Genomic DNA, 25018 nt, shown 5'->3' on the forward strand with positions numbered 1-25018 from the left:
TATATTGCACATGTTCACTCTGAATGCCTTCTTTAAGCAGCACATACAGATGGAGAGAACACCAGCCAGATAATTTGCAAGGCAAAGCCTTTTGACCCCAAGATCTGCTTGAATGCTTTTGATGCAATGGCAATAGAACAAAAACAGGAGGTTGAAATAAAAACTTTTACAACATGGAACAGAAGCAACAGTTCAGCTAAGTCATTGACATGAATAAAGGCCGTCAACAGTGACTGTTGATAATTAGCATAGTCTACCTTTCACCCATTGAAGCACTTCTGTTTTGATTGACATCATTGGATCTTGTCTTGCCTTCAACAACATTCTGATGATGTCTTACATTTCAGCCTCTCTTCAAATATGACATGCAAATACTGCTTCACTGAACACATGTTAACGCACACTGTATTTAATTATTTAGACCGGTCTAATGAATTAGTTCAGCACTATATGTCAAACCCATTTCATGTATTGTAATGCAATGCTCGTCTGACTCAGTTCACAATTTTGTAAAAAATCTCGCAAATAATTATCATCAAACAGTACAGAAAACACTGCATTTGTTTATTTTCTGGAATCGCAACTTTGAAAGGAGCTCTAAGATATCACACGATACATCTTCAGACATCGTGGTACCTTGCTTGTCTGATCAATGCAGTTGTTAAATCTTAACTATGCTTGCTTTGCTTCAAATGTTAATCAATGATAATGTTGCGCTGCACTGCCTTCCACAGGACCGCTGCGTGGCTGTTTTGGTTCGTGTGGAGAAGACTGAGTTCTTGTACCCCTTGTTCATCGGGGAGGTTGCCCACGCCTCGGCTGAGATCACATACACCTCGCAACACTCGCTGGAAGTGCAGGTCAAAGTCATGGGAGAAAATATCCTCACAGGTAACTTGCCAAGATTAGATTACATCATTCACATGTAGTCCCGCCGGGTGAGTGACCTGCTGCCACTCACCAGTGTTAACCTTTTGCCTAGTTTTTTCCCTCTTCTTCCGGCGAGAATATGAAGAATGTCAACCATTCATGTGTGCAGGCATTCACTGATAAGCATAATTCAAACACACCTAGGTATACACACGCATGTCCAAATTTAAGTTACAGTATGCACAATGCAATACAGTTGAAACATTGGTAATCCACTTAAAAAAAACTCTACTTCAACAATGATTCAATTAAAATTTCTTAGATGTGATAAACAAACTTCACCTTTATAAATATTTAAAACAAACCAATAAAATACAAATGAATTTAAATGTTAAATATGCACAATTGCACTGTGGAGCGGGAGCCAACGTACCACGAGTGGTACGAGTGGTACCACACTTAGGTCACTCGATGTGCCCACTCAGCCATGTAAATGGCAAAAAAGTGCTTGACAGCACTTCTGTCTGGGCCGAGAGCTCACAGATAAATGCAATAGGAATTGAAATTGAAGTTTGGCGTGCACAGAATTTTGCAATAGGAATGGCAAAAATGCTTTTTTTAATTGAACATACACATTAAAAATAAAGGAACTAGCACCTTTTAATATCAATGAGTTCTTGTACCCCTTAAAATACAATAATTCTATCCGTCCGTTCGTCCATCCATACATTTTCTGAACCATTTTTTTTGGTCGTGAGGATCGTGGGCATGCTGGAGCCCATCCTGGTAGTCTTTGGGCGGAACACTGAACTGGTCACCTGCCAATCGCAGACACTGATTCTAATTAATCCAAATAGTGTAATTCTGAAGCCAAACTACGCAATACGTATAGGCCTATTATACAGTACAGTTAAGTGTAGTGTAACATTTCTCCTGTTTGATCAGTAGAGGGCAGTACACACGTATGCACCCATGCTCATGCACACAGATTTCCTTTTGTATGATGTAGGTTTACTTTATATTTATGAATGTTTTCTGATTATTTAATTGCAGTGTAGATGCTGTTGCATTACACTACCCTGTTTGTTTTACTTTTAATGAGTTTAGATTTGTGACAAACAGCTACAATGATGAATGCAAGGCCCGAAGACTGAATGGAAGAAGATTGAGTGAGGGTTGGAAAAGAAGGAGAAGGATGAAGGAGGTGTGAGAAACAAGAAGTATCCCCTAGACAGCTGTTGCCCTAGCAACAGGCTTGTACTCGTTGGTTGGCTGGTTGCTGGGTTTGAAGCAGATAGACACGCATGCATTGGTGATATGAGATGACGAGCGGAGAACATCATACATTCATCACTTGTCAAAAACAGGTGTGCCGTATAGTCCATTTCTGCCAGTGCATTGCATCGAAGCAATCATTGAACTCCAACTCACAAAAGGACCGCCATTAAGAGTACTACTCCAGTGAGAGGTTAACATGGCACACGTTGAGATGTGGAAATCTGGAACGCTGGGGCCTGTGCATGACAGTGGCCTCAAACCAACCATAAACATTGCGCATACACTACCGTTCAAAGGTTTGGGGTCACTTAGAAATTTCTATTTTTCAATGAGGATAACATTAAACTAATCAGGAATACACTGAGAAAGTGTTCAAATGCTCCATTGTGTTTGCTATTTGTGTTAGAAGGCTAATGGATGAGTAGATAACCTTTGAAAGCCCTTGTGTAATTATGTTAGTTTTCATGTAAAACACTAAATTGTCTAGGAGACTCCTGAATCTGATATTCAACCTTCGAATGAACCCTCCTCCAGCACCCCTAAATAGACCTTGTCAGGGACGCTGAGGAGTGCGATTCGTCTGTAGTTGGAACACACCCTCGGGTAGGGGGACACCACCTTGTTCTGCCAATCCATAGACACTGTCCCCAATGTCCACGCGATGTTGTAGAGCATGGCATGTCAACCGATGGTCCGCGGCCCTGTAGTGGTCCCTGGCGGTATTGCAGTTGGTCTGCAAAATTGGAAATGGAAAATAATGACATTTTTAAAAATAGAATTGATTTATTATTTATACTTGCTTTATTTTCCAGCTAATTTTGTGAATCATTTACCCATCCAAATTATGTCAAATGTAGCTGAGATTCCCAAAATAAACATACAGATAGAAATGAATAGTCTGCATAGGTCTATCCTCCTTGGGTGCAAAACAAAATAATATTCCGCCAAAACAGTGGTCCCCAAGTTGCTTCTTGGTTATAATGGTGGTACCTTGGACAAAACCAGTTGAAAACCCCTGTTGTAGAGTCATGTCAGCCAGGACAGCCCCACAACATCCAGAGCCTTTAGAAACTCTCATCCACCTCCGGGATTCTGCTACCGAGCGCTTTGAAACCACCTCTGTAGCTTCAGCACCAGAGGAGAGTCCCCAAGCTCTGCTTCCTCAATGGAAGGCGTGTTGGTGCAATTGAGACATCGTAATACAGTGAATATAACATTCAATGTGGAAATCCCAACATTTTTTAGTCTTTAAGGCATCTTATGGTGACAATATCTCAGTTATAATCATAGTTGAAATTCAAAAGTAAGATGAATTTTCACTCAAGTTTTCATTTTTACATGTAAACCACATATGCATTTCATTAGTTTTAAGTTAAAATGTCAGTTTCACAATCATTTTGGTAGCATGATGTCTTGTAATAAGGAAACCAGCTATGTCTATGACATTGCCATGGCAACACCCGCTCACCACAGTTGTGTTTGAAAATATTTGTGGACTGGCCAGGAGACGCCTCACAAGTTCGTGCAATAGCATCTGAGGTTCCGTTTCGAGTTGTGTGCAATGATTGTATCCTGAATTAAATGCTGCTCAAAAGAGTTCCTACTTATTAACTTGGATTTATGTTTTTAAATGGTCTAAGTGCTCAATTCACAAAGCAAACACATCACTTGCACACAGCCCAATTTGACCTCGTTAGCTCCAAACAAAAATTTTGAGATTTCTCAGAAATCTTGAATGCAGCGTTTGACCTCGAAACAATTGTGCTTCAAGTGAAATTGTATACTATTCAGGTAGTTTCAGTGTTGCAAAACTAGTACAGAGTACTCATTCTTAGAATTTTGGATTGTGCAACATCATGTAACATGGGCATACATATGTGTGCAGTTGGTACACGGCTCATATCTACGGCATACTGTACATATGTGCATCTCTGTGCATGTGTGTTTGTATCAGTGTTTGGCCCTTTAAAAGGTTCCTGCAGGGCCGAGGGGGAAGAGAAGATAACGGGAGCAGACATTATTTGCTTCTGTCATGTCGGCTTAGCATCAGGTCCCCCACACTGTGGTCTAGTCACACATGGATGCCAAGTGGGTGTACCTGAACACATCACACACACACACGCACGCACGCACGCACGCACGCACGCACACACAAGGACGCACATATACACGCATAGAAATCAAAAAGATGTCCCACATCTAGAGAGAGGACCTTTCCCATTAGTGTCTTGAATATTCAAACAACACTTTGATAGGAAATATTGTGTATAGTCTCTTTTTAAGGTTTATTACTTTGCTTCATGTAAATCACTTTGCTTGTGCAATATCTGTACATATATACATTCAAATATGCATTAGATTAGGCTCTATGGTTGCATGTATTATGTGTTATTACGTGTGGTGGAGGAGGCAGGCACCCAGGTTCCACAGTCAGTCAGGCAGGATCTCATCAGGCAGGCCTCAGTCACGGCCCCCCAGGGGGAGCCTGCCTACTGTGGGCACAAGCCGTGATGATTGTCCCCGCTGTGCACAACGCACATGCGCACTAACAGATGCGCAGTTACACACTCATGCGCACAAATTTGCAAGTGCGCACATACAGTAATGGCACATACTCTGTAAAATAACCAAGTCTCACATTCTGAATTACACATAGGTACAACAAACGTGGTCTCCACAACACACCCAATCAGGCTTTTGATCACCATTCACCAATGACAGCACACAATCGGTATGCACAAACACTGGGGGGTAATAATGCTGACATCACATGCACACTCAGGCATGCATTTGCATAAACACTGTATACACAAATCGTAACCCCCCTCTTCCGCGCGTTCAGCATACGCATGCATAGACACAGCTGGGAGCAATGCATTATGGGTGAGGCTTAAAATAAGCATGACAACCTGATGGTTCATTCAACTGCACACTTGGAATGTTAGCTTTGCGAGCCGATAAAGGCGCATTTAAAAAAACTCATTATGCTTGAATGTAACCATGCATGTCATTTCAGGTATCCAAATGTGAACACCTTACATTTCCATGTAAAAATGGCAAAAACGTCTGGCGAGCCTTACATTTCAATGGCAAAAACGTCTGGCTCGAAATCATCTGGTCCCATCAGACCAAAATGTGCCTCGGTTTAAAGTAATTTTGCCTTGGCACAGCTCAATGGGAAAATGTGCGTTTTTGATCCCTCAGTCTGGAACACTCTGTGCAGGAGGTGCTAATGGTTATTTTTTACATGCTTTGAAAACTCCTGCACGAGTGACAAAGCAGATAATAGAAGGCAGACAAAGTTAGAGACAGTTGTCCTAAAACTATATGAAGTGGATAAAGCAGGGGAGGGGTTGAATTTGGAGAGGGCGAGAGCAGCAACATGAAGCTGGAGGGGCAGCAAGCAGCTGATGGATTACATTGATGACGAAACACTCATACTGTGTACTGCTTGTCCTGCAAACACTATGGGGCAGAAAAACAAGTTTAAATAATTATGAGTTAAATAATGTCACCTGTCTGGAATAGTGACTAATGCCTTTATGGTGATTGAATGATGCAAAAAGAGCTCTGGGGGGTGACTTATCCGCACAAGGGCAATAATTAAAATCCCATAATTACCTCCAAGTACAAGGAGGAGTTAATGCTTTCAAAGTGGGCCTGGATTAATGCACAGGCAAACATGGGAACACATTTATGCTGCGGTGCCCCCAAACGGCAAATGTAAAACAAAACAAAACAAAACATAATTGGAATTGAAATGGCCCAAAGAAATGTTTACACTACATCGACTAGTGTCCAAATACAAAAGACTTGCACAATACAGTGATGTCCGATATAAGACAAGAGTGTTTTGTTATCAGGCAGTCATATTTGAAAACTACTCCCTTTGCACAAACGATTGCCACTTCATCCGTCGCATCTTCTGTGTCTAATAGGCGGTTCCTCCTCGGGGGCGGTGGTTTTGTTAAAAATGAATAAATGACTAATGAAAACTCCCACTTTAATTAGTAACTTTAATTTTGCCCTAAAGAAGGCATTTAGCATCACTATATGTTTCTAAATAAGTTGAAACAGCTTGAAGAAGACAATTTCCTCTTCCAGCATGACCATGTCCCAGCGCACAAAGCCAAGGCCATAAAGGATAAAGGTATGCTTCGATTAGTTGGCTGTGGAAGAACCCCAACATTTCTCTTTGCGAAGAAGTACACCAGAATACAAGCCGGGCCTCCGCAAATGTATTTCTGGATGAATTCCCAGATGCAGAATTTTAACAATAGTGTGCACGAACCGTAACCTTAATGAGGCCATCATGCTGCTTCGGCGAGCACACTAGCGCTGCTATTGAAAGGGCAACTGGTCAAACATTGACATTGTTGTCATTCAATGTGGAGCGACAAACTCGAACATCAGTTCCCTGATTAGATTCTGGCAAAAAGGTCATCTGGGAATGCTCCTCAACAACTACCTACTTCAACCCTCTCTCCCCCTCCTCCATCCTAAACACAGTTCGCTTAAATTGTCCAGCAGTGGCTAATAATAGACTGGACTCGGAACAGTCTGAGTAGAGTCAAGGATATGTAAATGGGACGCTTTCTCCTGTGGGCAACTTCCTGGCCGCTGACAAGGGCGGGAGCCAATGAATGGAGGAGGAGAAAAGCGCGGTTGGCATGGCAACGCTGCCCGGCTGTCAGCGCAGTTCTAACTCGGGCGTAAGATGCAAATGCTACTCAGTCTGCTTTAAGCCATATTGTCACAGTGCACATAATGCTTTTGTGTCATGATAGACCATTTTCATCTTTCTCTTATCTTGTTACGTGTTAGCAGAAGGATTCACAATGTTTTATTTTTTTAAATTTTCATCAGATACTCTCCCTAAATAAGACACCATCAGACCACCTTGTCTGTTTGCCGAACTACTCAAAATAGCTTCCAGTTCTCACAGTTAGCAAATTACTAAGTTAGGGTGACCGGACGTCCTCTTTTTCCCGGACATGTCCTACTTTTGAGCCCTAAAAAAACGTACGGGGGGGAATTTCAAAAATCGTCTGGGATTTTGTTGGACTGCCTCAAACATAATATAACCCTAACACAGAGTTAGGCAACCCAAAATGTTCAAAGAGCCATATTGGCCCAAAAAAACAAAGAAAATACCTGTCTGAGCCGCAAAAATCTAAAAGCCTTTTAAAAAGTCAAAGTCAAATGCAACATAGACTGTCAATACATAAGTTGTATGCCTACTATTAAAATAATTTAAAGAAAAATAGTGGTGTCAATTTGATCATTTCTTCTTGCGGCCCATTAGAGTTCACGTACCTGCATAGCAGCACTGTCTGTTCAATATCGGTCACGTCACACGACTCATCCATCACAGGCAATTGAGAAAGCTGGAGCTGAATTGATGTCCTTGATCTGCTGATCGGTGATATTGTTTGTGCGGAGAGGAATGTCTTTAATTTCCTGAATGATCTCGGTTTTGTTTTTGAAGTCCGAAAATAGGCACTGATATTTTAATGAATGAATCCTTCATGTACTTGTCATCGGTGAATGGTTTTCCGCGCTTTATTATCTCCCGAGCTGCAACAAAACTTGCAGCAGTAGTAGAGTTTGGAGATGCAATCCACTTCTTGAAACTGTTTTTTCGGTCCTCAAATTTCTCCACCAGCACTACAATTGCACCTTTCCTCTCAGTTCCAACTGGGTGATCGGCAGCAAATTTAGCATGCTTTAGCTGAAAATGTCACTCCAAATTGCTCTTGTTATTTTACAACTTCTCATTGCAAATCAAACATGCAGGCAATGCTTCAGCATTGGCAATGAAAGCAAATAGTTCAGTCCATTCTTTCTTAAAGCCTCTGTTCTCATCAGCAATCTTTCTCTTTTTGACTTTTGAATCCATGGCCCATCACTCACACACCTGTTTACAAATCACCTGTGCTGTGTCGCAGGATATGACACAATTTTGCTATTTGGCATCATTCTTAAATATTTTTAATATATTTACTACATACATTTTACAGCATAAGTATGGTTGTGTCGTGATTACCATCTAAAAACCATATTAAAAAAAAAAACCAATAAAAAAAAATATTTTTTCCATTTTCACGCATTTTTGCAAAACTTCCAGGGAGCCGCTAAGGGGGTGCTAAAGAGCCGCATGCGGCTCTGGAGCCGCGGGTTACCGACCCCTGCCCTAACATAATACATGTACAGTACATTGTCAATAGAATTGCCACTCCGTTCCATTTCACTCAATTCCAGGTTTTTCTGTATTGTTCGCAAATAAGTCACGCCCTTCTCCTCAAATCTAGTCACTTTGATACGCAAGAGGAGGACGTATTTCTTTTGTCTTTTTTGACTTAGTGTACCACTATAAAACTAGTTAGTGTTAGTGTAAATAAGTTTTTGTTATTTTATATGTCATTTGTGTCATAACATATGACACAAATGACCCCCACCCCACCCCCCCCAAAAATGACCCCGCCCACTAAAAATGACCACGCTCCCGCCCAAAAAAAGGTGTCCTCTTTTTCCAGAAACCCAAATCTGGTCACCCTAGGTAAGTGTCAGGAGAATAGAGCAGATATCACCATGACAACCTCTCCGCCTGACTGCTATGAGAAGTGATTTTTACAAGGTTTGTTTTCTGATCTTCTGCCTCTTGCTGCTGCAAGGCAGATGGAACATTCCACCTCCCCCTAAATGTTATGTGTATTGGAACTAACCGACATAGGAGGTCATGTGAGCTTGAGCTCCTTTTAATGACGATTTTGACAAGAGACTTGTTTGGCCTTTTGTTACAAGTAGTTTATCACAAGACAAAAAAAAAAAAAGACCCCGCCACTCTGCAATTCTCAAGTTTATTTTCTATTAAGAATGATGTCTGATTCTAAAATGGTGGCTCACTGGATATTATCAAAATTTCAGCCAGTTTATCTTACCTCTAGAAAATTATATTATATTAGTGAAACTGCATACAAAGATACTTATTTCAAGATGTCCACATAGTTCTCCACCTAATTCTCTTCAAAGTTTAGGAATTATTTCTCCACTTCATAGCACGTACATCAATTTTTAGTAGTCAACATTTTTACTAGTTGCAGCTGTCAACAGGCTTCTCTCACCGCCAATCAATGATTACGTTGCACGAGCTGCCCAATTCATTTCTTAGTTTCAAAACATATCGAGGGAAAAAAGCTTCCTGACTCTCAATGACATTTTCCTTGGGTAAAAGACGGTGACCTTTTTCTGTCTGACTGCAGGTGCCAAAAAGCTGGTCAACAGGGCCGTGCTATGGTACGTGCCCTGCTCACTGCAGAATGTCGACAAGATCATGGAGGTGCCGCCTATCAAGGTAAATTTCAGATGTCCTGACCTTAATCAACCAAACTTTGGCATTTCTCCAGGCTCCTATCTTTCACGGAGAGGCCAGCTGATCAAGAAATGGTCACGCAACATCTGAAATAACCCTGCCTCTTGCCCAAAATCCGCTGAGATAGACTCTAGCTCATCCATGTCCCTAGCAAGGATGATCGCCCTCATCTTTGCTTCACATCACAAAATAGTCTTATGATATACGTAGAAGCAGTTCCCTCTGTCATCAAGAGCAATTCATAGATCATTCTTTGCTATCTTGACACAATGTACACACCACATGCAAGGTAAAGGAAAGGTTGGAGCTTCATATGCGAAGAACAGGTGTAAATGAATAGGTTCATTACACGATTGCATAGCAACGCAAAACATCCCATGGCATCAATTTTTCCATCACAAATGTCTGCGTAGTTTGACGCAGAACAAGAGGCGGAGGGTCGGAAGCGCTATGAGGCTCAGAAGACAGCCAGACTCAAAACCAACGATTTGGTTGAAGTTGTGCCACCTCCATCCAAGCCAGGTAACAGACTCACTTAGAAGAACGTAATTGGTTCTAAAAAGACAAAACTAAGTTGTCCTAAAATGGTCATGCAAACAGCGGCAGCAAAATGTACTGTAATGGATTGTTGTGCTGCATTACAGAAAAGCACACAGTTGGCTTCAGTCAGTCCAGCCTGATCCATCTGGTGGGTCCCTCGGACTGCACACTCCACGACTATGTTCATGGAGGTGAGTTCATTGGCTTGCCTTACTCATTCCACACGGCTGACAAAGGCCAGCATGTAAAACAGCTACTAGGGCTTGAGTGACTATTTTCCATTTGTTTCCATCGACTGTAAATGATGAAAGTCGAGTGAAATTCAATCAAACGATAATGTCACTGATATTGTTTCAGCATGTGATATCACAGTGATTTTGGCAATTTGCACCCACTTCTAAAATGAACATTACCGCCACCTGCATGACTAAAGCAGAACAGTATCACCTATGACACAGATTAATCTCATTCAATACCACACACAGCAATGTGATTTAATCACCCATAGTTTGCACTTTAGTTGCCTTGTGATTTGTTGGTCCCCAATCCTTTTGACACATTTATAGCCACTCCCCAAAGAGGTCCTAGCACTTCATATTTATTGGGTAGCAGTTTCGACAGCTTGTTGGAGAAAAAAAAAAAAAAGGCTGACATATGCCTTTTGGACTGGCCGTATCTCAACGTATCCACACTTGGCTTTGGACCCGGCGGTTCATTTAAGACCTAAAATATGCATATTGCGGCTGGTTTGCGGCTTAATTTATGGATCAGATATTCCTCTGGAGATCAATAAAATACAGCAGTAACTAAACATTTGGAAGATATAGCAGCAGGGTGTCATGTACGGTGCATTTTTTATCAATTCATTTGCTCTCACATTGATTGGCAGACTACAGAGTTTGGCTGTCTCTACCATCTATGCAAACCCATTTCTTAAACAAATGCACACAATTCACCCACTGCAGTCAAATAGTTTTGACACAACATAAACATAAAGAGAGTGACTCTACTAATGAAAGTGTAGTCTTTTTTTCCCCCCCCCCAAGTTGTAGCTTTGCCCATTCTATAGTAATCAGCAGGAGAATACGGCTTTGGCTTCTGACCGTGCAGTACTGTAAACTGGCGTTACGTTAACTCTTGAAAGAAATGTGTTTGAACATAACCTTTGTTTTGAGCTGTCGAGTACAAAATGCCAGCACAAATGTGTTGTGCAGAAAGAAATAAGGGCATGCCTTTACATATCTACTGGTGGCATATTAATTGTTTGATGAAGTGGTGTATCCAAATGCTTCTGTCCATATGCCATTTTGGGTGCTGTTGGCATTCCTGCCTATATCATGTGGACAACAGGAGAGATGTGAGCGAGATGAACAAGAGAAAGCGCATGGAGGGCAGGGACCAGAGAGATCGAAGCAAACAAGGCGGGACAGATAAACGTTGCACGTGTCATGCTTGGCTTTTTAATTTGGAGAGCTTGCTGAGACATCTGTCCAATTAAGACTCATGCAACGCACACCGTCTTTATACATGCTATTGCTCATTAGGGCAATGTTCCCCGTTGCTCAGTGCTGCTGCTTGCACTACACTTGTTTTGTTTACATAAGCACGAGTCAGGTCAGGCAGCCTCCCTTTTGCTCCCCCTCCCCTTTCCGCCTCTCTTGCTTGAGGAAATGTACTTCTATTTGACAATACAAACTAATCATTTTCTGTATGTTTCCCCTCCGCTCTGTGGAGATGTGACCTAGTTAGCTGCAGCCTAAGGAGACATAAAGCACACGCATAAACACAGGAACATTCAAGAGCACGTATGGGAAGTCTCTGCTGGTTAACACGGCAAAGCTTGAGGAGTCCTTTTCTCGACTACAGCAACGGAGGATAGGTGACATTACATCAATTTTGCATCCATTTAAACGAGGATACAATTTGATGCAATCCAGCTGTTTTATGACATTAAGCAGTTGCCTCTATTTGGTCAGTTAAAGAAATGTTTTTTTTAAATACTCAAGGTAATGCGTAGGTGATTCTCTATGTTTTCACACTCGCCAATATCGCATGCCATTTCTCTTAAAGGCATATGCCTGTAAATTAACATGACAATCCGTACAATATTCTGCATTTGTTATGCAATTTGTTTTTGTGTTCAACTACATTTACAACATGTTTAAAAGGTGACATTTTGGGTGGGAAAACTATACGCAGTGTCGCAATTAAATGACATTTACTTCATCAAATATTTTAAAAAATCTCGTAAGGTATTTTCAAATTTAAGGTCTTATGTTTTTCATGGATCCCATTAAAATTCACAAGTTCAAACTCCACCTTTCATAACTGCCAGAAAACCTTCATTGTCACTGAAATAAGTCTTAATTGACAACTTGACAGTTGGGTGTGTCAGAAGTGCAGATGGGAGAATCCATGCCAATGAAAAGCATGTAAGTCCAGCCCTTAAAAAAGAACTTACTCCGCTCAAGAGAATCCAGTCGTAAATGCAGGAGCAAGGTTTGTGACGATGTTGCTAGCCAATGTTAATTACCAGAGGGAGTCTTCAAACTTAACATTCCTTTTCTTTGCTGCATTTTTACAGTTGTCTGCTCACTTGTCCTCATTAATCTTGCCCCCCACCATCATTAGTCCACGTTGTAAGGAAGCGTACCACCTGTTTCCATGGAAACACCAGTTGATTTCCCCGGTGGACAAAAATATATGTATTATATGTATGTATGTATTCTGGGGGGTGATATTTGATTTCTTACTTCTCAGAAGCCTAAGATGAATAAAAATACAAAACTCAGAATTCCATCTTTCCTTTTAAAGATGGTAAAATCTTGAACGCTCATTGAAACATTTGATGATGCTGGGTGTTCTTTAGTAGTTGTTTTGACAGGTGCTCTAATGCAGGACATGTTTTAAGCACCATTTTGCATTTATTTGAATTCCCAGCACTGCAACCTTTGAATTGTTAAACAAATTATAGCACTGAGAATGAATGAGATAAGAATCCAAGTGTTATTGTGCATCCACTGTACAATATATGCAAATTAAGTACGATTTGGTTACAGAAGAAATTGCATTAGAAGAGCATTTTGAAAAGCGTCTGAAAACGCTGACTGAAAAGTTTATTTGGGTTGGGTATGACAATAAATATGGCAAAATATTAGAACTTGCTCTCAGTATGGTGCAGTGCATTTCTGCGCCATTCCAAATAACAACCACAAAAATAAACATCCACTTATTATAAATCTAACATTTCCATTCCAGAAACTCCATCTCAGTTGCTGTGCCTGTTGCTGAGTGTGCACAATAACAGTCAGCACTTCTCTGTAATTTTGTAAGCAGTGTGCTAAATTAAGCCTGAAGGAAGAATAGTACTTAGAAAAACAACCATTTATGGCGGTTCCCGCAATGATTTGGGGAGATTTCTGGGAGGCACCAACATTAACAGAAGCCGTTTCCATAGTTACAGCTCATTAGGAGGCAGTTTGAGCAATTGATGCTATCCACGATGAAAGCACTTGCAGGGGGGGTGGATTAAAAGGTGAGCAGAGGGCAACAACAGGAGCATAAAAAGTGATAAAAGGACCTACAGTGAGTTTACTGATGGACCATCATCGGCGTAAAGATTATTTTTACCATAATCCATCAAATCAAGAATATAATAAAATAAAATTAACATAAGTGTAATTTGAGAAAATCAGGATTGCCCTACTGCGACATGCACAATTTCTAAACAGTAAATTGTAATTCCAATAAAAACAAATGCATGTGAATGCAATGAAGACTATGTTGGCTAATACATCAAAGTGTATCACAGCACTCCCAAGAGACGACATTTCTCTTCTGATGCTCAGTAAGCACTTTAAAGACCATGTAAAGGGAATTTGTTTCGAAATACAAAATACAGGTTTGAAAGTAAATGCTGAAAACACACGCAAAGATTTAATAGTATTCATTTGTGGAGTTACAACGTTAAACTGCTTTTCATCGTTTTAACCTACCTGATTTTTTTCCGGTACGAGTTCCTTCCATCACTATAGACTGACACTGTACATAAGCACCTTTATTTGAAAACGCATCTTCCCTTGAGATAGACTGTTGAAATCCCACTGCCTCATTATCAGTTATGATTGGGTGCCCGTCAACACACTCAGATAGAGAATAGCAGAGGTCTGGGGGGAAAAAACAAGTTGAACGAGGCGACCGGCATATGGACAAGGGCGGATGGTTCTTTTAAGAGGGCCTTGTCGTTGCAGCGTGGAAAAGCAAACTCCAAGGCAAAAATGTACAAAGTCTGAGGGGGTTCATATGAAATGTTGATTTTCTATGAAGCCCGCCTTGAAGACCTCCCTCTACTCTTCTGCGACCATTACAGCACAATGTACTTTGGGGGGATGGTGGCAAGGAGTGTGATCACAGAGGTATTTTGCCCTTTGGCAAACTGGGCTGCACTTGGGACTGGCTTACTAATTGGACTTTTTCCCCGCTTTGGAGTGAGCTCTCTTTCCTCTTCACACACAGCAACGCCATGACACCCCCAATCCCGCCTGCCCCCTCAACCCCCCATCCACCCTCTGGCTTGTTCCCTCCCGACGGCAAAGAGAGTCATAATGTGCCATGTCACCCTGGGAATGTGTAACGGAGGCCCTCGGGCTGTCTTGGCCTTGCTTGTCCTCATTTTCAGTCACACATTCAGTCACACCGTCAATCTTTTTCGTCGGCTCTACAGTACATGGCGTAATGGGAACTGTATTATCTACCATACAGTGAACCTTTGTTCATCGCAGAAGAAACCTTCTTGACCACTGGGTAGCGTAATGTTGTGTCACTCTGGCGAGGACTCACTGTGTGACACCAAGTTTAACAGTGTTTATGGTTTTACTTTTCTCCTAAAATGACGACAATGAAAGAAACTCTTTTCTCAAGAGATCATTTCGTCATATCCGTAATTTCCGCTTCAGCACTTTTTCGTGTGTCAGTTGTACTCACAGATCCACCGACCGCAGTGATTCAGTACTCCTTGAGTAAGCCAGCCAGAAGACTCGAAGAATCCGGCACACGATTCCTGTTTAAGTATGAAGATTCAAATCATTTGCTTAGGTGGCTAAATTATTTACAAAAACAAATGTTTGAAAACAAAAAGCAAAATTAGATGCAAATATATTGTACTTAAGCAAAATAAAACTCAACTGTACTCAACGATTTGTAAATATGCTGAGTTAGAAAATGTAATTAGGTCATACCACCAGAGAGACCCTACACATTTTGAGAATTGACACTGGTGTTGACCTTGAGCTAGATTATAGGTACTAGGTCTTCAGGAGCAACCACCTTGGAAGAGTAGAAGTTGCCTGTCAACAATTATGATGCATATTCTGTAGATGGGACGAGGCAATGTTGTTTTGTTCAGTTCTGGTGATAAGGATTAGCTGGGCCGCACACTCGCACATGTAGAATATCAGCGTCGGCCCGATATTTTAAGGGCATCAGGCAGAGCTTGATGAGATCAGAGGAGAGGATCGGACATTAAAAAGTGACATCAAATTGGAAACGGGAAGTCACGGATGACACAACTGAATGAGGAAGAATCAAGAAGACATAATGTTCCATATGAAAGTTGTCAAAGCTTTAGCTTATTAGCAAAATACTTCATCGATTTAGGAGGAACAAGATGTCAGCCCGACATTGTCAGGGTAATACAAAACTTTATTCTAAAGCAACGGAACAGGCTGTCTTTTATGTGAATGCAGCAGGCTGCACATTCTTGTTTCTACTCCCACACATTAAGTGCAGATGGTCAGAGCCAAAAAAGCCATCCCTAGCAGACTTATTGATTTTGTGTTGCATGTGAACCTCAGGGGGAATGAATCTGGCAAGCACATTTTATCACTAAAAATTGCACTTCTTTCAGAGATGGCATGTAGATGTTAATAGATGAGACAAAATGCCAAAGAAAACAAATGAAAATGTTCCCCCTGTTGAGTGCATCGTAGCAAATGGCTAAAAGTTGGGCATGTTCCTTCCAGAGGGGAATATGTTACCTATTATTAGTTTCTGTTTTTTTTAAAGCAAATGAGAAGGAAGGAAGGAATCAGGCAATGGCTAGTTTGCTTGTATGGTCACCCATTGAAATAAAATGTTGAGGTCAGTTGCTGTCTTTCACTTTAAATCTTCCTCCTCTGCGCTTCAAAAATATGCCTTTTATCCAAATACTGTAGTCTCAATCCTCTCTGTTCATCTTTTATTTCCAGAAAACAAAACAAAACGCAACTTGTAAAAACATGAATGGCATTTTCTTGCTTGGTTTTATGTTTTAATTACCGGTCTCAAAAACAATCTATGCTGCTGCAGGTAATGTCATGTAAGCATATTGGTAGTGACTTCAGCACCAGGCAGTTCTAATGATTGCCAATGACACTAACTGAAAAATCGGTGTTAGGGTTGACAAATTATTTTGATCGTATGATTATGTAGGTATGTAGATGAGAATCATTAACTTTATTAAAAGTTTTCACCTTTCCTTGACTCTGGAAATTTTCCACATTCAGTTGTTGAAACCTTCCAAATGATATGGAAACATTCTTGCTTAGTTGGTTATCTAAAATGCTCCCCAAAATAAATAGCAGATTGTTGTCTCAGTACCAAATATGCTGGCAGGGGAGGCGTAGTGGAGCTGTGACCCAGAAGGTCTCTGTCTCATTCAATAAGGGATAAGAAACAATTTCAGATGCCCTCTATTCTCCCTGTGCTTGTGGGATCCAATGTCTGTTTCATTTACAGTTTTGTTTGAATACTGTACAAGAGCCATACCGAAGTACCTCAAAATTCACGGGATTCTTGACATTGTACAACTCAAGGTACCACTCCACTGACTTGTTTCAGGACTTCTGATGGAAAGGGTAACTCATCTACTGATCCTATTTGTAGATGTCAAGCATGTGGCTGAAGTATGCCTGTCTGTGTTTTGGCCAGGTGCGACCATGAAGCTGATGGATGAGGTTGCCGGCATTGTGGCAGCACGCCACTGCAACACCAACATTGTCACGGCTTCTGTGGATGCCATCAACTTTCATCGCAAGATTAAGAAAGGTTACCATGACAATGCTTAACTCTTGAGACCCTTTAATGATGCTCTTTATTACTATACAATTGAAGCATTGGGAGACAAGCCAAGGTTATATGAGATGATTTAGGATTTGCTCCAGCATCAAAGGATCCATTTGGTGTCTGGCAAAACCATTTATTTATTTTTTTATTATTTTAGGCTCCTCAAGTTTAGAAATTAGCTGTTTATTTATTTCTCACTAAAATTGGTCAATCAAAAATATTCATTCATTTTTAAAGTAATTCATGTTATTTATTCATATGTTATACTGCACAATATACAAAGTAGCATTTGGGATTTTAATACATTCTAAATAAATTAATTATGAATAACAAAATCACAGGATGAACACATTTTGTTTGATTAATAAAATAACATACATACTTTAAATACAGTACTCATTTGAACTTTAACCTTATCTACAAATGAACTGATTCATATGTCTGTTTTAAAAATCCAAATGTGGACTGCAACGATTTGCCCACCTCTGATTGCAACCCTTGCAATGGTTTTATTTTGTCCATCTTAAAATGATCCTTTTTCTAAAAATGCTTGATGGTAAGCCATGAAGCCAACACATTCAAAATAAACTTCTAAAGCATGCAGACGATAAGAGTCTACATCTAGATGTGACATCCAAAAAATGTTTGCAGCATAGACAAACACATGCTCATTTTTCGTGTAGTCTAGTTTATTATTTGAGCTTCAAAATAGAACTCAGTCTGCAGGGATAATGCCTTCCCACCATGTTTCCGTGGCAACCTGCGGTAATGACACTGTTTGAGCGCATCAAAAAGAAACAACCTCATGGACAAAAGTGGATATAATACTTGTTTTGAAAAAAGTTTACTTTTTTACTTTATTGATTCATTTATTGATTCAAGTGAAAAACATTCCGTGTGTCTTTTGTCTCTCAGTGGATGTTTAAGATAATGTTCATTATCTAAAAATATCCAGTGCAAGATCGCATAATGTTTCCCCTTCCTGGCTCGTTACCAGCAGGTCTTTAAACATTGTAACAACCTTTATAAAGTTGTCATTTTGAATTGATTTGGCAAGCAATGTTTTTCATGTTTCACCTTTGACAACAGTGATGATATCAGAAGCACGTGGCTGTACGTAAACACACAAAAAGACATTTTCCTTTTCGCTCTTCCCCTGTCAAGGCTGTGTGGTGACCGTCACAGGCCGTCTCACATTCATCAGCAGCAAGTCCATGGAAATAGAAGTGGTAGTAGATGCCTGCTTATTGGTTGACGCGGAGAAAGTTTCCTATCGTGCAGTCTCTGCCTTCTTCATTTTCATCTCGCTGGACAAATTTGGCAAAGCTCAGTCTGTCCCTCCTCTCAAGGTTGGTAGCATCTTACAGACTCTTTGACGCTTAAATGTCCCGGGCCTGTCATTCATTCTTGTCCTTGCCAGTGACACCTTATAGAGTGATTTCATTCTGTGAGATCTATCCATGGTATTAAAATTGCAATGACTTAGTTTTGATTTATTATCAAGCATAATATTTTGCCACTAACAGAGGATTGCAAGTTTTTTTTTTTTTTATCTATTTAATGAGAAATTATTTTTAGCGTTGAAATTCACTTAAAGAGCTTTTACAGCATTTTAGGCACTTTATGTTGGTGCACTTAAAAATTATAAGGATATATATGTTTTTTTTGCATTTTAACAAGGTTTAAATCAGAATTGGCTTCAAGTGAAATGACCATTTGTGCCAATAAAAAACAATTACATTTTAAAATAATTACATTTTAGGAAATCAGTTTCTACAGTATGAAAATGCCTTGTGGCGTAACAACCATTTAAAAAGTAGGAACTTACTTATATTAGGCATTGGACTCAGATTTTATGTGGGAGAAGTTGTTGGTGGTACTTTAAGGATTATGATTAGGTGATCATGATTAAGAATATTTGAGTCCTCCTTCAGGCAGTCAATAGAGAGGCAGTGCCTGTAATTCCGCTAATTCGAGTTCCATTTGATGAAATGCATCGCTGTGTGTTGCAATATTGTCGTGAGGAAGCCATGGTTGAATCCTAATGTCCTAACAAGATCCCTGAGTGTTTGCTAACCATTTGGCTGATTTCGCACTTCCTACCTGCTTATAAAGCTTCTGTGTATACGTACCTGCTGAGTGCAATAGGACACCTGCTGTTGGAGCTGGGTGTGCAGCACACCCTCATCCATATGCAAACACACTACCATCTGTTTAAAGGAGCAACCTCCCTGTTTTATGCAGCATTGTGCAGATACTGTAGATCAAGTGCTTAAAATCATGGTTGATTGTTTTGAAGCTAAAAGCCTGGCCTCAGACGTTGAGCCTGCAAAACACGCCACGTGTGCCGATGAAAACTTTATTCATATTTGCAAATATCACAACATTTGTGTTGATTAGTACAGCATACTGTGCAATCAGCATGTGACTGTGGAAATAGTTGATGATATTTTGGATAAATATTTTATTATTTTTACATAAATAAATGTAATCACTTGTGAAACAACCAAGTCTATACGCAATACAGTAAAAGCACAAGTGAAATAGAAAGAGTGAGCCTAGCTTGGCTACGATGTCTCTGTCATTAGTTGTTGTCATTACATGGCTGAATATATGTGACATCCTGGCTAACAATCTTCATTGAATGAATGTGGTCAAAATTGTATTTGCCTTGCCATCTGCTCAGCAGATCACATGTAGTAGATAATAAGGTTTCACACATCAGTCCAATTTTCATCTTAATTCCCCTGTGGGACTTGGATAGATGGAAATTCTGTGATGTTGTTTGACCTCAATCGGTTCTCAGATTAGTTTGTCTATGGTTTTAATTTCGAGAACATTTTAAGAGTATGAGTACAAGTACTTACATTTGAGTACTCATCAATTTCAAGTAGCAGAGGCGGGCATTTGGTCGGTACTGACGTTTCTTCAAAATGGCTATTGTATGTTTCTAGCATGTGCATGTGTATGTGTGGCTGAACGGGGCAGTATTCAAGCTAGGACAAGAACAAGAGTTTTCGATTCAGTATATTTCAGACTGTTCAAGGAACATAATGTGTTAATTGTGCTACATTGAGTGAATGGTGGTCGGTGCAGGAGGGGCTGAGGGTGGTGGGAGTGGTAACACACCTGTTTGCTTTTGTTGGCGCTATAAAGACATTTGAATCCAACCCACCTCTGCTGCCAGTCTGCATTCTCAATCGCGTCTTCCACCGTCCCCATTTCCATTCGACACAAGTCTGTGTTTGCTTCGCTTTTTGTGTGCCCGCTTCCACGCATTCATTAGAGCCACTTTTGCATCTTGAATGAGCTGTTCCCATCTAATTGTTTTTATGGCACGGAACCTCAGCCATGATAGCCCGAGCTGTAATGTATCTCTACGCCTTGATTCAATCAAAAGAGTAGCAAAACAACAAAAATGAGCTCTGATGATTTTAATAATTCATTCTCAGCTCTGTAAATGGACGAGTCTGGTGGAGCATGCCAAATGAACGCTTGTTTGAAAGAACAGCACCTAAATGTTTTTTTGTCTCGAGCTCAAAGACATCACCAAGCATGTTCAAGTCTATGAGAAAGAGAGGCACACGAGGCTAAGTCTGGCTATTTCGGTCTTCCTGCTGGCTTAAACAAGTAACGAAACGAGATCAAAATGATGTGAACCCTTATTGCTCCATTACTGGCTCGGCACCTAATGGCTGTCCCTCTGTGCACCACAGAGATTCATTATCATGAGCAGGAAATAAGATGGAATATATCAATCCAATTAACACCTGATGATAACCCTAACGATCGCATGCATTGCAAACGCTTTTTTCCAGTGCTTTGCTTCTTTGTACTTAAGCTTGATTTTGACGCATGTATGTTCCGTGCCGATGTGAGACATGCGGAGTCCGGCCTGCACCACTTTTGCAGCCTTTCAGTGTAGTCAATATTTAAAAAAATGACATAATTTTCATATGCGTCAACTTGACGTCAAGCATAAAATAAGTACAATTTATTATAGAGTGAAATTTTTAGATAAAACAAACACTACATTTATTGTTGGGGGTAAATAGAACGGATTAATGGTATTTTCATTAATTTTAATGGGAATAGATGATTTAAAATATGTGTTTCACATGACAAGCATGATCATGGAATGAAATAAAGTCGTATGCCAAGCATCATTGTATACAGTGTTTGAAAGACTGACCCATGGCATGGAATACGAAAACCCATAGATTATTTACACACCAGAGATTGTAATGGCCCAAAGACACCTCAAGCCTGACAAGACTACTTTTATATTCAGTACAAAATAAATAAATATAATAATAATCAAATTGAAATATATATTTCGTCAGAAGTTGCCGCTTTAATGAAACTGTGTAACATACAGCTTACATTTACATTTGAGTCACCATACATGATCTTTAAATAGCCAAGTGACACAATGAAACCGATGAATATTTCATGACATTGTAACAGGTTCAGCTCCAGTTGTTTTCTATAAATAGTCCAGGTGACGGACAGATTCTGCTATTTTGGATTCCAGGTGGTTCCCACACCCTAGCACGCCTATCTCTCAACCAGGCTTCCTCCCCACCGAGCCCACTCTGTTTCTATTTTTAGAATTTCCCATTTTAGCTCAGCAGGGTCTCCGCAATTGTGTGTGTAATGTAAATTGGGGAAGGAGGACAGCGCGTGTTTGTGTTTGTGTGTGTGTGTGTGTGTGTGTGGGGGGGAAGCTGGTGGTATCTCCCGCAAAAAGAAGCAGCATCATTTTTGTGTTGGGCCACAGACAAAAGATAAGAGAAGTGAAGATGCCCCGACAGCACTCTTTGTAGACTAATAGATTACACATTATCAGAGGATGCTTTCAATGTGTTCCTTCCTTCCTTCCTTCCTTCCTTCCTTCCTTCCTTCCTTCCTTCCTTCCTTCCTTCCTTCCTTCCTTCCTTCCTTCCTTCCTTCCTTCCTTCCTTCCTTCCTTCCACTTGACTCATTCTCCATATGCTTTCTGTGGTCACGCTCATTTTCTCTGTCTCCTTTTATCCTTGTTCACAGTTATTTCCTCTCATCTTCCTCCATTACCTGTCATCATTTTGGGCTCATTCACCCATCTTCCTTGCATCTTATCTTCCTTTTAACACCATGCTTCCTTCCGCCTCTTCCTTCGAGGCTGGCTTCCTCCCGCCTTCCGTAGTGGCAGAGACTCAGCTGGTGTCCCTTAACATGAAAACAAGCCTGGTTTTCTTGGCAACCCGCTGTAGTCCAAGTAATGCAGTGTTTATTTTTAGACGCCGAGCCTTCAACTCGACAGGCAATGGGTTAATGGCGACAAGCGTGGCTGAGTTGAGACATTTGTGACTGTGTTGATGTCGCATCAACACATCACTGCATCCCATTGTTCATTTCCTTGTGTAATAAAAAAAAAAACATGAATGCAAGGCTTTAATTCCAAACAAGAACACTTGTTTGAAGAAGTCAGTAGTTGTTAGTAGTTGTTTTCTGACATGGCATTTAGATTTCTGTCCAACTTTTACTTTGTTCTTGGAGGAACTGATATTTGGTCGATAACAAAATATATAAACTCAATGAAAATAATGTGCAGGGGAAATGGGAGTCTTTAGCATTCGGATAATCATAGTTATTCAGCTGCAGCTGCTCTGTGAATAACCATTTTAAGGGAACACAATGTGCACTCTCTTCAGTAATACTGTCTCTCAGTCAACATAAATAGACAAAGCCATTAATGATTGCTTATAACGCCAACTACTGATCAACATCTTATACATTTCTGGCAAGTGGTATCTTTCTTGGTGTTTTGAAATAATTGAATTCATTTTGAGTAAACTTTCTGAGCTTGAGCAAAGTCATTTTTTTAACAGATGGCAAGATATGCTACCACCAACACAAATCTTCAATTTATTTCTTCCTTGGCAGAGAACTCATTCCAACTTGTGTATGGCACAAAAACTTTCAAATACATTGCACGGACAGAATTGTTATGCATAGTGATGAGTGTATTAATAGATCTAGTTGGTCACTATTTTGCACTTTTCTGGGAACACTTTCAACCAGGTCTGTAGTAGTTCATCTCAAAGATTCTAAATGTGGTTGAGCTCGGGGTTCTGTGCAAGGTCCTCCACGCCTACCTCCCGTTCAATTGAGGATGGGCTTGTCTCAACATTTACATGAAGAGAAGTCCCCTCTGTAGTGCATTTGTATGAAATTGTCATCTCATTTTAGAGGAGACCCCTGCTCTTCTCCCAAAAATGCTGACATTTTGTCATATGTGTTTCCACCTTGCTCGCTCCATAAAGTTAAAGCGCCATCTGTTAGCTCGACGCTCGGCTGAGTGGCAGGTGCTCTCGAATGTGCCAACCCCCTGGTGTGAGCAGATTGGAGAGCCTCTGTCTGAATAAGCCATGAATGCTGATATTCACTTGCAGAGAGTATTTAAAAATAAACGGTCGCACGCGTGCTCCCCTGTCTGGTGAGGTAGACGAGCGAGAGAGTACCGGCTGCGCTGTAAAAGTTAGCGTGGGTGCTCTTGCTGTGGGTGGCCAAGCTGTTTTAAGTGGCCAAGCAGTTCAATTAAACTGTCCGCTAGCACGTGGCTAATCCCCGTGAATTCAAACTTTCAATTCAAGCTCAAGAAATTCTTGCAATGAAGGCGAGCCCAGAGGCCACAATTGCTTTGAGAACTTCTTAAGTGTTCACCTTTACAATCTAATGAGTGACATACTAATGTTTCTTAATTCTAAAGCCACTTTCAGGAATCCAAATAAAGTATCCAAAATACAGTGAATCCCCGTTTATTACGGATGTTAAGATCACAGCTAATGAGATGATATTTTGCATTTGTTTGTTTTATTTCTACTCAGGTTAATGGCGAGGAGGAGCAGAGGCGTTACGATGAAGGCCAAGCCCGTTACGTCATGAATAAAGCCAAGAGACTTGCAGAGAAGGAGGCCAAGCAGTGACAAGGCTGAAACACAACGCCAAAGGAAAACAAAGCCCATTTTCTCATCGGGTTCTGCAAACTGTAGCCTCCTACTGAAACTTGACATGCTTCATGCACCAAAGCAATCTCATTCAAATATATACCTATATAATATATATAAAATTGGTAAATAACAGAGAAATAGTTTACTTTTGTGGCATGCTACCACTGACTAGACTTTGACTTGAAGCTTTTCAAAGGACCTAATGAAGTATACAGGGTAAAAGTAAATATAAAAATGAAAAAAAAAAATGAAGGAACAAATAAATTATCCCAACGTGAGTTCTGAGCTTGTCTAATGTCCTTGCTTGGTTGATGATGATTATGTGGATGAGGATGATGTCATTGTCTTGGGCATGCCTTGGCAAAGAGGACACGCCACCCATCTTTTCACCACTGTCGTTCACAGTGAAATGAAAGAGTGAGGGAGAGATGCTGGGGTGGCTTGGGGGCTTTGACTCAACTCCCATGTCTCCCACCAAAGCCCCCCCGCCCCCGCCTTACCCTTGCACTCCTCCGTTGCTCTCACACTAGCTCACTGCTCTCTTTTGCTTCCTGCTGTGAAGCCGCCATGTGCACGCGGAGTCTCCATTCTCCTGCTTTATCACTTTCCTACTCTCTTTCAGTCTTTTTTGTACTACCAAAATCTAAATTCAATGGCATTTACAGCAGTACGGTGTCTCCTATTTACAAGCACTTTGCTAATGACGCCCTCCTAAAAATGCATATATGAGAGAGAGAGAGAGAGAGAGAGAGAGAGAGAGAGAGAGAGAGAGAGAGAGAGAGAGAGAGAGAGAGAGAGAGAGAGAGAGAGAGAGAGAGAGAGAGAGAGAGAGAGAGAGAGAGAGAGACAGAGAGACAGAGAGACA

General features: G+C 40.6%; 1 protein-coding gene across 2 annotated transcripts in view; it reads left to right on the forward strand.

Moving 5' to 3' along the window:
• Nucleotides 1-24431, forward strand: part of acot7 (acyl-CoA thioesterase 7) — a 31725-nt gene extending 7294 nt beyond the window's left edge. For both annotated transcript variants that reach the window (XM_037239213.1, XM_037239204.1), the window contains exons 3-9: nucleotides 735-891; nucleotides 9411-9502; nucleotides 9934-10042; nucleotides 10165-10251; nucleotides 17027-17143; nucleotides 18326-18510; nucleotides 24031-24431. In XM_037239213.1, coding sequence (XP_037095108.1) covers nucleotides 735-891; nucleotides 9411-9502; nucleotides 9934-10042; nucleotides 10165-10251; nucleotides 17027-17143; nucleotides 18326-18510; nucleotides 24031-24129 — 846 coding nt within the window. In that variant the 3' untranslated portion in view covers nucleotides 24130-24431. The remainder of the gene's footprint in view (nucleotides 1-734; nucleotides 892-9410; nucleotides 9503-9933; nucleotides 10043-10164; nucleotides 10252-17026; nucleotides 17144-18325; nucleotides 18511-24030) is intronic.
• The last annotated feature ends 587 nt before the right edge of the window (nucleotides 24432-25018 follow it).

Source organism: Syngnathus acus, chromosome 2 (assembly GCF_901709675.1).
Source record: "Syngnathus acus chromosome 2, fSynAcu1.2, whole genome shotgun sequence".
In the NCBI taxonomy this organism is placed as follows: Eukaryota; Metazoa; Chordata; class Actinopteri; order Syngnathiformes; family Syngnathidae; genus Syngnathus; species Syngnathus acus.